This window comes from Silene latifolia, chromosome 4 (genome assembly GCF_048544455.1).
Source record: "Silene latifolia isolate original U9 population chromosome 4, ASM4854445v1, whole genome shotgun sequence".
Classification (NCBI taxonomy): domain Eukaryota; kingdom Viridiplantae; phylum Streptophyta; class Magnoliopsida; order Caryophyllales; family Caryophyllaceae; genus Silene; species Silene latifolia.
Window position 1 is genome coordinate 26,633,855 of NC_133529.1, and position 16,879 is coordinate 26,650,733.

Here is a 16,879-nt window from a genome sequence, read left to right on the forward strand (position 1 = left end):
ATTCAGGTTTGTCTGGCAAACAAAATTAATTTTCAGTCAATCAAATTAATTGGTACGATGTAATTGTGCAAGGCCTCTATAAATAAATTTGCAATTTGTAGGAAATATTTATAGAAGATACGAAGTACTCCGTAATTTGTAATCGGATTCAAGCAGAATATTACAACTATTGGGTCTTTGAAGGTCAAGCAGTGAAGCCCAAAACAGCAATGTACAACGATGAACTTTCATAAATAAAAACGAGACAGAAAGGGAGAAGCCGCCTAAAAATTTACAAACATCAAGATATCTAAAAAGAAAAGTCACCATACAATGGAACAGGTCAAAAATGCCAAAGCCGACAAGAGAGTAGGGGTTTGCCGGGGTGGTAACGACTTCTGTGTATTTTTAGATCAAATGTCTAAAGTAGATGCTCAAGGTGATGAAGTTCTACCACCAAATATATGTGGTTTTCTTCATAATTTTTCATCAGAATTATAGAACGAAACCATTTCATATTAATGGAGGAGCATCACCATGGGAATCGAAATGGAACATTTCAACTAAAAACACACACAAAACTCAATCATATATTTTATCTTACGACCTACTCCTAAACAATTCGTGAATTCGTGAATGTATTTGGATTAAGGTGCAGCTGTTCCCATGCTAGACAGTGATCTACAATTCTACAGAGCCTAATAAGAGACGCTTTCATATAATATATACTCAACTCTAATTCAAGGACTTGGATTACTAGACAGGCATACTTGACTGCATCCTGACGTGTCATTTGTGTTTCTTCTCTGCTGTCGATGCTACTACCTACAGTGCATTAGTAGCGGTGCATGAAATTAGCTGCAACACATACAATTATACATCATACTGTTGACAAAGTAAAACTAGAGTGCTTCAATGTTACCGCCTGTTCAATAGCATTACCCTAATTGTATTAACAACACATATAGGTTGTTTCTGATGACCCATAAAAAAATTTGTGTTGAAAATTGTATCGAATGACTGCTACATCACAATATAAGATTAGTGAGCTGCTTTTTTTTATTCCATCAGAAATCAGACCAAAAAATAGGGAATTTTTACTCCAATAGTGCAATAAGAATGTAAAACAATGTTAGCGCCTATAGATATTAGAAAATAATGACTATGTTAAAATAAAACTCGTCCTTATTATCAATGCTTACCTGTATGAGAGATGGTAAGTCACAAATCAATTGTCTGAAATGCACTTGTTGTAGCTCTGTCTTCCTTCCTCGGAGCTTTCTTTCTCTTTTTCTCGGTCTGAGGTTCCTTTGCTTTCAGATCATTGCAGAAGGTTCTCAGTGATAGACTTAGATTCTCATTTCGATGGGCTGAAACATAATTTAAGAACATCAAAAGCTTTCAAAAGACTTGACCTTTAATCCAAAGAAACAATTAACTTCCTGATCGTAATAACTAACAAGGATCCCACTCTAAATAGATGAAGGCAGCTGTAATGTGAGTTGTTCCAAAATAACAAAAAAAGATATGCGCATACAATCAGTGAAAGACGGCAATACATTGACCACATAGCTGCCAAGGAGTGAGTAGCAGTATAGCAGCTGAAAAATGTGGGTTTCATTTGAAATCTGGAATAAAGGACTAAAGCAAAAAGGTCTGAATGTCTGATATGTAAAGATAGTCAAGGCAAAGGGCATATGACTTAAGAACGACATATGATCTTTAGATTCTTTAGGTTCTGGTATGTATATATAGTCGAGGCAAAGGGCATAAGACAAACGAGCGACATATACGGAGTACTAAAAAACAAAGGCATTAAATTATCCAAGTAGTTTTAGTGGTAATTAAACAAGGTAAAGAGATTATTCGTACTTAGTGTGTTTCTGTATCACATAAAAACAGCAGATCAAGCTAAGGTTGACAGCAGCTTATATCGGAAGAAAGGTGGGATTGTCTAATGGTGGACTGAAGCATATATCGGAAGAAAGGTGGGATTGTCTAACCAAAATGAATCTTATAACCCAAGTTATCCTTTACACATTGACATGTGTGGCATACCTGCAAGTATAACATCCTCTGTGTTTACCAATTTACGACCAGCATGATGTGCAAAAAGCTCAAGGTCCTTGGCCAGATGCTCTGATAAACAAACACAAGAAAATCTCTGTCATGTCATACACACAATTACACATACCATCGATACATATACAATCGATATGTGTCTGCTAAATCTACTAAATCTACAGTTGCAAGTCAAAACGCAACACACAAGTACACAACCCTCGTCCAAGGCGTAAGTCCCATGTAAAACAATTTGACAGTAACTTATCCTAAAAATAAGTCGCAATTTAAAATAAAATGTTAAATGATTATAATCACTATAGATATAAGCGCATGGTATATTTTCTAGTAAGATGCAGTTTCAAAAGGCTCAGTATCCCACTCTTCACAGATAAAACCCCGAAAGATTTACTAGGTAGAGATAACAATGCCTCCATGCGTGAACAACTACAAAAACGCGTATTCAATGTTCGACACTGCCTAATTAACAAAAAAGTGTGCGTCTTCATGCAACTTATAGCCTTCAAGTGTACAGATACAGGCGATATAGTACACAAACAAACAAGCTAGGAAAAAAAGAAATGATCATAATCACTAAACAACAGTGACGAAGAGGTATACTGAATTCAATTCAAAACTAATTAACATAGAAAAACTCCTAATTTCAAACAAAATCAACACGAAAAGATTACAATGTTTACATAAGTCCTACGTTCGAGCAATCTATAGCAGTATAGCTCAGAAATATATGCCTATTCAATAGGCCATAGTCCATCCATTCATTCCATTTCAATACATTTAGTTGTTTATTCATTAGTTTTCCTCAAATATTTTGAACAAACATAAGGAAATAGAATGAATGTAGGCAGTAGAATAATCCGACACAGAAATTCTCCAGCAATGATGACATATTCATCATTAGCTAATTTGGAGCATATAATGACAATTACCAACTAATAACAGAATAACTTGACAAGTAAATAAGATAAAAAAACAAAACAGCAACTTTATTTATTTGAGGTGGTGAATAAAGGTTGAATCTTTATATGATGATATTAAAGAGCCAGAAATAAGAGGACATGAATTCAAACGAGGCAATAAAAAGACAATGAAATTGCATACAAAAGGAAAGAACAGACCCTGCCACAAAGGTCAGGTTTTGGCACAATCTCACATAGGTAATTTTGTATTCCCACAAAGGTGTAATGCTGCAAGTGCAGGCTTTTCTTAATTCATTCATAAGCTGAAAATGACATATACGTTACCAGGGTTTATATGCTCACTTGCACCCCTTTTAGGATAGGACGAGTAACAGTCAAATTACAGCTAATACTGGACTAGATGACAAAATAACAGTAACAATAGTACTAGGCTCCATGTGCTTTGTTGTTGGCTGTTTTGCTTGGTGATCAAGGAGTTGTTAGAAGAACTTATCCTACGCAAAGTTGTGGCCCAGCTACGCCTTAACCTAGACAGATCATGGTCAGACGGTCAGACCCAATGGTACATTGTAAGGACCCTGAAACTGTAATGGACACACACTAGCTGGACTGTGACCCTGGCCTGGACTATGGGTTTGGTTTTGATCATTGTTGGTGTTGTGAGCTCCTGCTCCATAGCATACAAGAATAAATAATCATATTCACTGAACATTGACGATGTATACCGAATCCTACACCGATAACATAGAAAACTCGTAATTCAAACAAAATCGACACCGAATGATTTCAATGTTTACATAATTCCTATGTTCAAGCAATCTATCTCAGTATAGCTCATAAATTTATGCCTATTCAATACTCCCTCCATTTCCTCAGATATTTTCAACAAACGTATGGAAATAGAATAATCCGACATAAAAATTGCTCCAGAAATGACGACACATTCATCATAACCTAGCATACAAGATTAAACGATTGCATTCACTGAACAGCGATGAGGACGAGGTATACCGAATTCTTTACCGATTAACATAGAAAACTCCTAATTCAAACCTAATCGACACCGTATATTTACATACTTTCTGCATTCCAGCAATTTATAGCAGTATAGCTCACAACTGCACTTCTAATCAATATAACAATCTAACATACAAGATTACTCTATCAAACACAATACGTTCAGCATAAACCCTTAAAATCAAACAAAATTAACAGAAATTGACGAAAAATCAGAAGGAAGAGGAATTACCAGCGTAATTAAAGGCTAAATTAGAAATGCAAGCAACAATAGGCTCAGAAATCTCCATTCCAATTTCCTTCGCTGTTCGGAAATTTCGCCGTAAGAAATCGCGAAAATCAAGAGAAACGAAGAGAAGGAGATAAAGATAGAAAAAGAGAAAGGACCTTGAGATTGAGCAATGGAAATGGCGGAAAGATGAAAACGATCTTTCAAAAGCTGAGTTTCTTCATCATGTTCATCAATGAATTGTTCGTCAATTTGTTTCTCCATTTCTATGTCGCTACCTATTCTCTCCATTTCTGCTTCCATTTTCGATTTTTCGCGGATTTTTGATTGGTTTTTTGCGAGGTTTTTTTTTTGAACTGGAAAATCTAGGAGAAAAGAGGATTTTAGAGGCGCGAGATTTGGGGGTTCACTAGGACTTCTAGGAACACGAATTTCTATTTTCGAGTCTCCTAGAGTCCTAGCTCCTAGGTGGTAATTCGGGTGAATTGGGGGTGGATCGGCCGATCGGGTTAAAACGGATCGATTAATTTTGGATTCGGGTTCTGTTACGTCGAAATGCTTACCTAGGTCGAATCGGTTTTGGAATGGTCGCTAACGAGTCACATCACTCAGGTCAATAATTGTTAAGGGTCAGCTCAAGCCCGAGTCTGGTAATTAAGTGGTCGAGTTATGTTGGGCCAAAATGCCTGACCGAGTCGAGTTCAATTTAGTTTTATTCATGGGTTGGGCCAATTGTATTGTCGGGCCAAGATAGGCCTATTGGATCATATTGAGTTGGGTAGATTGATTTCCATTTTCGTGTCTCATCTTATATCTTGTTTCTCACTACTTTATTTTTTTGACAAATCAATGAATCATCCTCAATCATACAAAAGATGGTATATTAATACACGGCGGTCCAGATGACGTGTCTATAAGTGAAGGCCTTGAGATATAAAGGAGGGACATGAAAATGAGATAGGAGATCCAATCTCGTTCATTAGTAGTTGTCTGGTTGAATTAATTACCTACTCAACCTTTTTGTTGATGGAATTTTGGTTTGGAGTACAAATGAACGGAGTTATCTTTCATATTCGCTAATTTTTCCTTTTTATTTTGCAAATTAAACGAACATGATTGTCTCCCTCCTTCCCTACATCTGAATTGAAAGATGCAACATTTTTTATATTGGATTGGTAGAGTGTAAAATTGTGCTTGTTTGTAGGTTTATTCATGTTTCGAGGTTTAAAGAGTGTCGGGGTTTACTTTATATTAAGTCTGAATCGACTGACAATGCAGAATATGAAGATTTTCGTTCCTAACCAATAGAAGCCTCCACCAATGTGGATAATGAAATAGTATGGCCTAAAAAACTTGGGGAGTTAGTTTGTCAACATAACATGTTGAAACAATTGCTGTTTGTCTAGAAAGTTGGTACTCTTCCCCCTTTTAACCAATTATTATCATAACTTAGATTATAATTGAAAGGCAAACATGTTATTGAAGTGTCGTGTCGCATCATGTTGGAAACGAGCATTGTGTCTGTCAATAACACGCAACCTACTCAATGTAACATAGCTATATCTCCTCAAGAGAACGAAATCTATCATCATCAGTTTAAACTAACATAAATCTAACTGTGTCAGGCCTCCTCTCAAGCATGCAATTTACACTAATAATGAAATTAAATCAGAGCTTTTCTGCAATTTTAGCAAGGACATTAGTAAGTTTGCCGAGTGCTGCAACTAACACGTCGTTGGTCTCCTTCCTTTGTTCTCTATCGAGTTGGATATTCTTGTTGTGGATGTCTAGTTGAGCCGTCACCATCTTGTTGTTTTCCTCCAAAACCTTCATTATTTCTGCCTCCAAGTTGCTTGCTTTAGGTTCTTCTGTTGACTGTCTTCTGCGTTTCGCCGCCTTCTCTTGTGAATTCCAGTAACTGATGCCTGGCCATGATTCTCTCAAGCCATCTGCTTACAAACAGATCAACAATTCGACATATAACAATCAATTTAGCACAAAGATATAAGACTATTTACGCTCGACCCCTGACTTCACTATTAACGAAAGATTGCTGCTTTACAAGGATAACATCTCCTCTCGACGGATTATGTACTACTAACGAAAGATTGCTGCTTTACTGTCAATCAGTATCGTAATTAAAGAAGATATGTCAAGTTAAAACAATCAACATGGGACCGTGATGTGATATGAAACCAACGTGTATAATTGTATAAATTGAGCGAGAATTTTATATGAGACGGTCTCACATACGAGAATTGTGTATAAAACCAGTAGAAAAACCAAGAAACGAAATCTACCTGAACTAGGCCCCGGATTATTACCAGGGCTTTCAAACAAACGCTTGGCAGACGCCTCTTCTTTCAACTTCAACCCGAGTTCCATTATCTCCTCCTCCTTTTGATCACCTGCCAACCCAACAACATCCTCAACCACATTCTCCTCGTTCTCGTTCTCGTTCTCATTCTCATTCGCGGGCCCATTTTCATTTTCATGTTCATGTTCATGTTCGTGTTCAGGTTCAACATCCTCGGCCACATCCATCCCATCCCCATCCACTCCATCCTCCTCATCTCCACCAAAAGACCCATCAGAAACAGCAGCAACAGCCTGAAGAGGCAAAGGCGAAAACGCCACATCACCAACACCAACACCAACACCAACCCCAACCCCAACCCCACCAACCTCCCTCCCTTCCAAAACCTTAAACACCTCCCAATCAAAAGAAACAGGCAACTTCTTTTCCTTCCTTAAATCATTCCTCATAGCCCAAAAAGACTCGGCCTTGTTACCATCCTTCAAATTCCCTTCCCATGACTTAATCTTCTTATAATCCCCTATAAGATTACTCCATCTTTTCCTACATTGCGCCGCGGCACGACACACTCCTTGCTGCTTACAGTACCCTGATATCATAACCCATTTAGGCTCAGTAGTAACATTATTCTCTGACGTTATCGACGACCATATCTTTCTACCTTTATATGGACCGTTTTCTGTTATATCTTTCGCTTGTATCAACGTTAAGGTTTCTTGCCTTGTCCAACGTGGGTGTCTTCTACTCTTTTCCTCACTATTTCCGTTCTCTAATTGTTTACATTCTTCTTCCTTAATCTCCATCATATTAATCTTAAGGGTTTATGTTATGGGTTTATGCAAATTAAAATAATGGGAATTTTGAGGGCAATTGAGATGTTATTTTGAAGGTCTTAGGGTATTAATACTGAATTAATTATGATTATCTATCCTATTAAAGTTGGTAATGGGTCTTAATTTTGATGGGTTGATTTCCTGTCTTTATATCAATTGTGATATTTTCATGATTTTGGAGGATTAGTTTCCTTATTTCTATGGGATTGTATGGGAAAGAAATAAAGGCCAGGGTTTAGGGAAATTTTTTGGAGTAATTGGATATATTCCTAAATCTTTTGGGTGTAATATGGTATGTTGTATTGTAAATGGATGGGGTTAATGACAGGGATAAAATCGCCCCATACAATAGTTTGTGTTTATGACACCATCTCAACCAAAACCCTAAGGTGATGGTTGAGGCCCATTGGGCTTAAAGAGTGGCATTTACTACCGTTATTGTAAGACGGGACACGACTAAGTCCATAACTCGATGGTTGATTTATACGTTACTAAGTTATCAGGTTCTTTAACAATTAACATAGTGAGGATTCTTCGATCTTGTTGTACCCAATAATCAGTTTTGATACTGAATGATTTGACGACATTTTCTGTGACGGGACACGGATATTTTGTGGACATTCGACTCTAATTAGTTACGGAGTAATAGTCGAGCCTTTGACCTGTTGTAATAGCTGCCACAAGCCCACAACGTATAATCAAGTATATACACAAGTACACTCCATTCAAACAATTGATACAGCGTTTATCGAATAATGTTGAATTTCAATGCCACCATACTCGCCCGAGAATAGAATTAAAATGATATCCTTACATGAGTGTGGTTGTACACGGTCAGTACTACCGAATAGAAAATAATCATTTTCCTAAATCGTATGGAGTATGATCTGTGTTTCGAAAGGGTAAATTGATTACTCTCTCCCATATACTTTCTTTGGAAAATGATATGATTTTGATGTGATCAATACAGATTTACAATTCACAGAAGGGCTGCATCAGGAACAGCTGAAACTGTCTGATGACTCGGTACAGACCAGACGTACAGTTAGTATATTACAATGACTAGTGATGCAATTTCAGGATACACTTGCTTAATAACTCAAGACTTCACAAAAAAAACTAAACCAAAATTGCTTTCTACAAATAAAGAACATGAATGAAGCAAACCTCACTGTGCAGGAACTGCCTCGACCATACGAGAGAAGTAGAATTGGGTAGTAACAAGTCCTCGGTTTCTGATTTTCCACCCGACCTTTTCAAGAGCCTTCTCGACGTCAGCCTCGGCATGCAAGTATGCCCTTGTCGCTTTAGAAGGCCCTGGGAAGAGCTCTCCTATTCTTTTTAACAAGGCATAGTAGAATGTCTTTGGCGCGAAACTTAGCACTAGCCGCTTCTCAGCCAAAGAGGCTAGGTGAGCTATCATGGCGTCTGCTTTATCTTGTGGGTAATGTATTAATACATCAAGGCAGACCACTGTGTCGTACTTCCCGTCCAAACTTTCTAGATCTTTTACTTCAAACTTTGGCATCACTAGTTCATTGTCGCCACTTTTAATCTCCTCCTTGGCCTGTGTACATAGAACAGATGACGGTTGAAGTCATTGTTCACAACCTAGATTTGAAACTTCAAAGCGCTATGGAGTACTATTCTTGTGGCTCTTTTAACAAAGACAGAAATTGAGCATTGCCCCAAACCATTGGAAATCATATTAGCGTGATTATGTGAAACAGAACCCCCAATCCCTAAGCATACGAAGGAATAATACAAAAAAGGGGTAGATCATCTAGCAAATACACCTGCTAACATAAAACCCTGCAGCTATATAAGCATTCGGCAACAATTAGGAGAAAGGCCAGTGACAGTTGGTAGGTTTATGATTTTAGCAAAGAGAACGATAAGGTGCTCGTCGGTGTATATCATGTAGACACCATTAGCTCTAATGATTTACTATTGATGTATCCTGAGTTTTATCGTTGGCCTTTGCGCATAGAATTCTACCATACTCTGATACTGGTAATTTATCCATTAATATGTAGATTGTAGAGGATATAAACTTGTGGAAAAATAATCACAACACTGCCTATCGAAGCTGGGATTAGGCAAGCAAGGTGACGAGGATAAAAAGCCCTTATGCTGCACAGCAGAATTCAGGTGCAGCTGACACAAAATCTAGACACGTTTCGAGGGTAAATACTCCAAGCCATTAAGTATCGATCAAACAACATTAACCTAGAACTTCAAGGACTTTCGCAAAATGCGTGCTTAGGGGGTCAGATGTACCTAATGCTCTAATAGGTTGTTTAGTTAACAAAACAGAACTAACTGACGAAAAACACCCAGAATTCCACAGAGAAAGTTTCACAATTAAAGTTTCCACAATCAAAGAGAACAACATGAACCTAGAATTTTCACAATTAAAGTTTCCACAACTGACCAAAAACACCCAGAATTGCTGGAAATTAGAGCTAACAAAACAGAATTCCTAACAACTATAAAAGATAAGGCTACATGATGAGTCTAGGGATGGCAATGGGTCGGGTTGGATCGGGTTTTGCAAGATCCAAACCCGATCCACTTACTTATTGGATCAGAGATCCATATCCATACCCGATCCATATCCAAAATTTTAAAATCCATACCCGATCCATTATACTTTTTTCAAACCCATACCCGCTCCAAATCCATACCCGATCCACTACATAATCCAAAATCCAATACGAAACTTGATTTGACTACATCAAAATTTAATCTTATATAAGAAAATTTAAATTTCAAGGTTAATAAAGCCTAAATTTTCAATAATATCCACTTGGATCGGGTTTGGGTATGAATGGATCGGGTTTGGATTTGGTTTGGGTTTTCTAATAGTGGATATGGATATGAGTTTTTAAATAGTGGATCGGGAATGGGTTTTTAATAAGTGGGTTTGGATCGAATTTTTTCCTTCGGTTCGATTCGGGTTCGGTTCGGTTTGAGTCATAATTGCCATCCCTAGATGAGTCCTTGACTCCTTGCCAATGGGTTTACATAAGCAGGAGGTGCACGTGACCAGTCCACAAGCAATTGAGGTTTCATCTTAAAACCAATTGATCATAGACTAATAGGAAGAGTAACCCACTAACTTATACTCCCCTTGTCCCGGTCATTTGTTGTCCTATTCCATTTTGTATGTTTTTTTTTTTTTTTTGGTGTTGACCAGGAGTATCCCCTACCGACAGTTGGGGCAATCTCCTTCGGCGTACTGAAGGCAATTTAATGGGTTGACCCCTCCCAAGTTTGGTTTTTTCATTCGCAAGAGTCAGGAATTGAACCTGTTAGGAATTTGTGCCTTGAATTTGTGTCGAAGACGGACTATGCTAAAGCAAGATATAGAAGGACTCCGTAACTATTTGTAACTAGTGCAAGTCACGCATTTAACGCCACAGGTCGCACGTAATTCTGACTAAGTGTATACATGCGGGGTTTGTTACATGTTTTGGAAGTTAGTGGGTGTGGGTCCCACGTGTGTTTCCTAGTTATACAAGTTAGGAGTCTTCTACGTAATTTTGCATAGGTTTAGTTTGTTTAGGAAATTAATTAATTAATTTCTTAATTGTCTTTGTTTCCTAATTAGACTAGATCTTTTATTTAGTGTGGAATAAATCTATATAAAGGCCCTAATATTAGTCTAGGTTAAATGAAGGAGGTGGAGATAGTATTTGTGAGCACAATCTTATGAGAGTCGATTTGTGAGGTTCCCTCCGGAGAGGAAGCTTCAGCTTGTTCCGGGCTCAAGTAGATTGGCGTTCGTCTGAATTTGGAGATCGAAGGAGTCTGTTTGGATCTTGTTGATCTCAAGATCGTTTGTCCTTCATCTCGTTTGGGGTAGTCTCTTTTGTTCCCTTGAGATTACTATTTTGTTGGTAGAATAGGGTATACTTTTGGCTCATATTGAGCGCGTGTGTACCGGTCTACTTTTGTACTATTATCTCCACAATAGTGAATTTGCTCTCCTTCAGGGTGGACGTAGCCAGTTATTTTACTGGTGAACCACGTATATCTGTGTGTTACTTTATTTGTTATTCGCTATTGTTTTGTTCTTATCACCCTAATCAACTAACTATTGGGTAACGGGACGCCTCCGTTACAACAGAACCCATGACCACTTGTTTAAGAGATGAGAGCTCTTACCACTCACACCAGCCAACTTTGGTTATTCCATTTTGGATGTCTCAATCATTTGTTGTCCTTTCTATTTTAAGAATGAACTTGATGAACAATTTGATCGTTCATACACAATTTGGTCCACTTGTCATTTAGTAATTGGCCTCCTCTTTCTTTGCTCTTTGTGCCAAAACCAAAGGACAACAATTAACCGGGACGGAGGGAGTAATATAAATCAGTCTCCAAAATCAAAATTTACCAACAATGCCCAACACACACATGGTAAGAGACCTCAACAATAAACAAATGACGAGAACAATTGCTGGAAAATGCGAGCGAGCAAATGAAAATGCACCAAAATGCTTCGACTACTCTCCTTTATTTTGGTCTAGCACCAGAATTACCGATCATTTCAAAAATAGAAAAGGTAAACAAATGACGGGAACAGAGAAAGTAAAGCGGGTACCTTAGATTGAGCTTCAGCAACCATAGCAGCAGAAATATCACTAGCAGAAACAACAGCACCAAGTTTGGCAAGGGGAACCGACAACAAACCCGTCCCACAACCAGCATCACAAACAGTAACACCCTTCAAACTCCGCTCATCAGACAACAACTTAACAACATTCTCAACAGTTTGTGCATGTCCAACCCGTATATCTTTCTGAACCTTATTAACATCATCAGTATCTCCATATATCTTCTTCCAACGCTGAAACCCGGTACCATTGAAATACTCTCGGACAACCTCCTTATCCCCGCCGCCGACCTCCACGGCCTGTTGACGGCGGCGGAGTTCCGGGTCGGAGAGTGAGAGTGCGGCGGCGAGGGCGGCGAGGGAGCCGCCGGTTAGGATGGTGATGGCGGTGGTTGTGGTGTCTGGATTGGTTGCGTGGAGGGGTGCGAATGTGGGTTTGCGGGTTCGGGTTAGGTTGGTGGTGCGGTTGAGAGTGGTGGAGGGAAAGGGGAGTGGGAGTGGGAGTGGGAATGAGAGTGGAGTTTTGGTTGAGAAGGTGGACATGTTTGGAGTTGGGGTGTTGGTGGTGGGAAAGGTTCAACGAACTTACATTTGGGGAGTAATGTAATCCTATTGAGGATAGGATTTTGATTTCTTTGGGTTGCTTTTTGTGATGCACACTGGGTGCGGAGGGCAAATCGAACCCATTTATAAATCAAAATAAACTGAAATTCGAATTTAGAATTTTTAAAATTTAGTTTTTTTTTCCCGGTTTGGACAATCGAATTGGTTTTTTTTTTAGTGTGAATCGATTTTGTATTCGGGTGGACATGTTGGGAGAGTTTTCATAGACTGGAGGTGGTGCTAAAAGGTTAGTGGCGTTCGACAAGGGTGAAGTAGTGTAGAGAGGGAATTTATAATCTTATCTTTATAAATACAGAAACATTTAGAGCAATTCTGTGCGTCCACATCACCAAATCTATTTTTTTTTCTTCTTTCTTTTATACCATTAAATGCGGGACCCACCGAAAAATTAAGGATGTAATTAACAAATAACTGTCATTGTTGATGTTTTGTACGTAAATGATTACATTTATAATTTATACGTAAATATTTATGAATAATTTAACGAATTAACTATTTATGAATAATTTATATTACAATAAATTACAGCAATTTACATTACAATAAATAACAACAAATTACAAAAAAAAAATGATACAAATACAATACAAACTTCAATTAGTCTTCCTTGTGACGGGTATATCCGCCAGAAGCTTGCGACGGGTCAAATACTACCCATATGGGTAGATCAGACAAAATAGAATGCTACTCTCTAGGCAATTTGCTTTTGTCTTATCTCCCCATTTGGGTAGTATTTGACCATTCGTAAGGTTGCGACGCATATGCCCGTCACAAATGAGAATTTGCGTACAAACTTTTACTACGGTAATAAATTAAAATAACACTAACGCATACAAAAGATCCACCACTTATGTCGATTTACCAAAAAATTAAATACTAAATACAAAATGCAATTATAAATTACCTGTAAATGAACAAAGAGACTAAAAAACAAAATCCTTTTTTAAAAAATAAATTTTAAATAATGATTTATGTTTAATCATTCATATAGTTGCAATAATCTTAAGAAAATATAAACTCGACTAATAAAATTATATAATTTTTTTTAGAAAAAAGGAAATTAAAATTTAATTTTTAAAAACTAAAATTATATTTTTAAAAAGCAAAAAAGTTGTTACAATTAACGATATAATTAGTAAAAATATAATTTAAATTTTTAATATCCTCTCAGATCTGGACAGATATCCAATCATCACCGAGAATTAATTTGGAGCAAAAATTTCCGGCAACTATCTACCGGCCGCCATTTCATTTTCGGAAGGTGGCAATGATAGGCTACCATTTAATTTCCGTTACCACAAGTTCGTTTTTATGGCCAAATTATCATCATAATATCATAATAGAACGTAGCCTTGAATCGAATCGCCAAATAAATTATTTACGATAATAACAAATTCATAATTGGAATAATGGGCTAACATCCATTCACAACAGATTCCAATGAGCCTACACTTTCACATAATCACCAATCAACAATCGTGCAAGTCAAGAAAAAACCTGATGTAATTAAAAGACGATTTGAAAGTTTATTACTATGGAAATAAATTTTACATAAGATAAAATTCGAGTCAACTAAACAAACTTGGTCAGGTCAGCTCCTACCTATGTGGGTCGGGTCAGATCCATGTGGGTCAAATGGGGTCAAACACACGTGGATCAATTCGGGTCAGACCCATGTGGTTTAAGTCGGGCCAGACGCATATATTAGGGTTAGAGCCATTAGTTTCAACTCAATTCAGCTTGACTCAATTGTTTCGGGTCAAGTAGGACCCGAGATTAATTAATTTCACAAATCACTTTACGAAATTATAACATTTCATAAATTAATTTATTAAAATTACAAGTAAAAAAATCCTATTTACTTAAATTAATTAATTTAAAATTCCATATGTGAAAAAAAATAAACAATTGTCAATCAACAAGAAAACTCAGATCTGAGTATTGAGAGCATTAAATGTCGATGCTCTTATTCAAACGCCTGATCAATTACAGGCGAAAACGGTAAGAGAGAGAAGTAAAACGTTTTTCACTAAAAAACGTACTGATAATGTCAGTAATGTCTTTTCTCAATTGAATCCTCCTACTACACCACTTAACTCCACCACTACAGGTATATATCTATCTCTATTTGTTATATATCATAGTTAGTAATGCGCGTTAACATTTTAATTCATACTTGTTTATAATAACGTGATTTAGGAGGTATATGTAGTCTAACCGACGTTGTTGAGCGATTGGTAAGAGATCTATGTGTCGAGTATGCTGAACTTTTAAATGAAATTCTTCCTTCTATAACTCCAAATGAAGAAAGACCAGGTCGTTATGTAATAACTTATCCTATTCACGTGGAGACTGTTCACAAACTCAAGAAAACTCATCCGTTGACTTAATTAATGACGGTAAGTATATTTTAAATATTTTCTTCAGTATTTTGTGTTAGTAAATAATTGAATTTGTACATAATAATTATTATGTATAAACTTTTAACGTATAATTTTAATATATTATATATCATGTTATAACACCGAATTCGTACATTAATAGCACGGATTTAAAACATGTGCAAGTTTTAAACCCTTATATGTTTTGTACGTGTTTTAACCAGTTATCATTATAAAACAAATAGAGTATAAAATATTCATGTATTTTGATTTACATTTTTAAATGTTAATAATTATATCAATGATCTTAAAAACATATCCGTGCAATTTTGCACGGGTTGAAAACTAGTAGGTTGTAATAGTTGAAGATGATCTTTAGTTAATTGAAAGTAAACTCAAATGATTATTAATGCACAAAAGGATTGAAAGATTACTTCAACAGAGTGCACTTTATTTATTTTCTGGTGGCCATTGCAAAGGAACTTCATAGGTAAAGAACTAATTGGGGAGAATTCTTAAAATGAGTCACCTCTTTTGAAACTCCCATAATGCGCATGAAATGTCAAAATGCATTAGAAAGCAATCGTGTTGAACTGTGAGCCAAATACACAGTTTGACGAGTTACCTTGAGTGACTTTTTTCAGTCTAAGCCTTAAGTTTTGGGTTGGTTTGTAAGTGTGTTATGTAATCGTCAATAACGATGTTTATTGGCGAACCAAGATGTTGTTTAGCGATGGGTGCGGGTAGCCTACTACCACCCTTACCACGCTTCAATGACGTCCTTTTGTGGACACCCTTAATATCAAAAGTTTAATTTATGTTCTAGAATAGTTATTCTCTGATAAGTTTTGTTCCCAACAATATTACATCTTGATGTGTATGATTTCTTCATTGGATTAAAATAAAGGGTTTTTTTATAACTGTTACCACGAGTAAACCACTTTTTGAGAACTGTTACCAAGGTAAAAAAAAAAAAGTTTGAGAACTGTAGACACCTCGTTTCTGCACCCCTCGCAAACCACCCGGTGATGATTGGGCCGCATGTTTGATTCGCGGAACGATTAGTGACAGTTCGTAAGATTATCGTCAAGTGATTGCTCAAACATTTATGTCAACCTCTTAGTTGTCATCTACGTGCCGATACGGTCGTTTTGGCAGTAATTAGAGTACATTCGAGTCCGAGTCAAAAACCGTCTCCATTTTCGATAGTTGTTAAATCCCGAGTCGAATGTTCTGGAATGTTAGGATATTTCTATTCCATATTCATCAAATTTTATCTTTTGGCAAACAATATCCCGTAATATTCAAAAGATAATCGAATTAAATCCGTCCTACCATAACTTAAACGCGGAAATCTTTCTTAGCGGGAGGAAACCTCCACGGGAACAGACGCAGCAGTGTCTGCGCCTCTTCCAAGAGACGCAGTGGCTCGCTGCGCCTCTTCCCAGGCCCTTCTTTGCATGATTTACGTATCTTTTTTATATCTTTCCGAGATTCACTTCCAAAGAGTCTCCGAAACCCTATTCCTTCACGTGATTAGTATAAATAGGAGCTTTCGTTTCTCATATTTCTCACGCGAGTGTCCGCCCTTCTCTTCTCCCTTTGCATTCTAGACTTCGTTCTTACTAATTGGCGCCTACGTGCTTGGACTTCCGACCACGTAAGCTCGGATCTTCCGGTACCGGCCTCTCCGTTGCATGACCGACCGGTTTGACCACTACACTCAATCAATCTAATTAATCAACTTGTTAAATCGTTTTCCTCTTAAGAGGGCACTCTTTCCTTGCATTCGCGTCGAGCATCACTAATCGATTTTCTTAGTTCTTCTCGTTCCGTCAACATGTAAGTCTGAGGGTGTATTAATCTCTTCTTTTAT

The 16,879-nt window shown here is 37.2% G+C and overlaps 3 protein-coding genes across 4 annotated transcripts; all 3 read right to left on the reverse strand.

The window, feature by feature from the left end:
- Window positions 1-247: 247 nt before the first annotated feature.
- Window positions 248-4,705, reverse strand: LOC141653320 (protein MHF1 homolog). 2 transcript variants are annotated; one of them, XR_012547383.1, is made up of 6 exons: window positions 4,386-4,705; window positions 4,231-4,302; window positions 3,180-3,508; window positions 2,038-2,118; window positions 1,182-1,349; window positions 248-804 (listed from the first exon to the last, which is right to left on the reverse strand). XR_012547383.1 is itself a non-coding variant. In XM_074461043.1 (5 exons), exons 1-4 carry the CDS (start codon window positions 4,528-4,530, stop codon window positions 1,201-1,203), a joined length of 447 nt encoding a protein of 148 aa, XP_074317144.1. In that variant the 5' UTR covers window positions 4,531-4,676; the 3' UTR covers window positions 248-804; window positions 1,182-1,200. The 2 variants fall into 2 exon arrangements, 1 of the variants encoding a protein (XP_074317144.1); XM_074461043.1 differs by lacking the exon at window positions 3,180-3,508 and having other exon boundaries at window positions 4,386-4,676.
- A 979-nt stretch (window positions 4,706-5,684) lies between these two features.
- Window positions 5,685-7,618, reverse strand: LOC141653322 (trihelix transcription factor ASR3-like). The gene is made up of 2 exons (XM_074461044.1): window positions 6,528-7,618; window positions 5,685-6,176 (listed from the first exon to the last, which is right to left on the reverse strand). Exons 1-2 carry the CDS (start codon window positions 7,348-7,350, stop codon window positions 5,896-5,898), a joined length of 1,104 nt encoding a protein of 367 aa, XP_074317145.1. The 5' UTR covers window positions 7,351-7,618; the 3' UTR covers window positions 5,685-5,895.
- Window positions 7,619-8,269: 651 nt separating this feature from the next.
- LOC141653323 (magnesium protoporphyrin IX methyltransferase, chloroplastic) lies at window positions 8,270-12,666 on the reverse strand. The gene is made up of 2 exons (XM_074461045.1): window positions 11,987-12,666; window positions 8,270-8,944 (listed from the first exon to the last, which is right to left on the reverse strand). The coding sequence occupies exons 1-2, from the start codon at window positions 12,539-12,541 to the stop codon at window positions 8,546-8,548; spliced, it is 954 nt and encodes a 317-aa protein (XP_074317146.1). The 5' UTR covers window positions 12,542-12,666; the 3' UTR covers window positions 8,270-8,545.
- Between the last annotated feature and the right edge of the window lie 4,213 nt (window positions 12,667-16,879).

Excerpts from the sequence above, each read along its gene's own strand:
- LOC141653320 (XM_074461043.1), bottom strand. The coding sequence starts at position 4,530 with ATGGAAGCAGAAATGGAGAGAATAGGTAGCGACATAGAAATGGAGAAA. Across the intron at positions 2,119-4,230 it reads TTTAGCCTTTAATTACGCTG|AGCATCTGGCCAAGGACCTT; the intron begins GTAATTCCTCTT and ends TTTGTTTATCAG. Across the intron at positions 1,350-2,037 it reads AGAGGATGTTATACTTGCAG|CCCATCGAAATGAGAATCTA; the intron begins GTATGCCACACA and ends ATTATGTTTCAG.
- LOC141653322 (XM_074461044.1), bottom strand. The coding sequence starts at position 7,350 with ATGATGGAGATTAAGGAAGAAGAATGTAAACAATTAGAGAACGGAAAT. Across the intron at positions 6,177-6,527 it reads TAATCCGGGGCCTAGTTCAG|ATGGCTTGAGAGAATCATGG; the intron begins GTAGATTTCGTT and ends GTTTGTAAGCAG.
- LOC141653323 (XM_074461045.1), bottom strand. The coding sequence starts at position 12,541 with ATGTCCACCTTCTCAACCAAAACTCCACTCTCATTCCCACTCCCACTC. Across the intron at positions 8,945-11,986 it reads TTGCTGAAGCTCAATCTAAG|GCCAAGGAGGAGATTAAAAG; the intron begins GTACCCGCTTTA and ends CTATGTACACAG.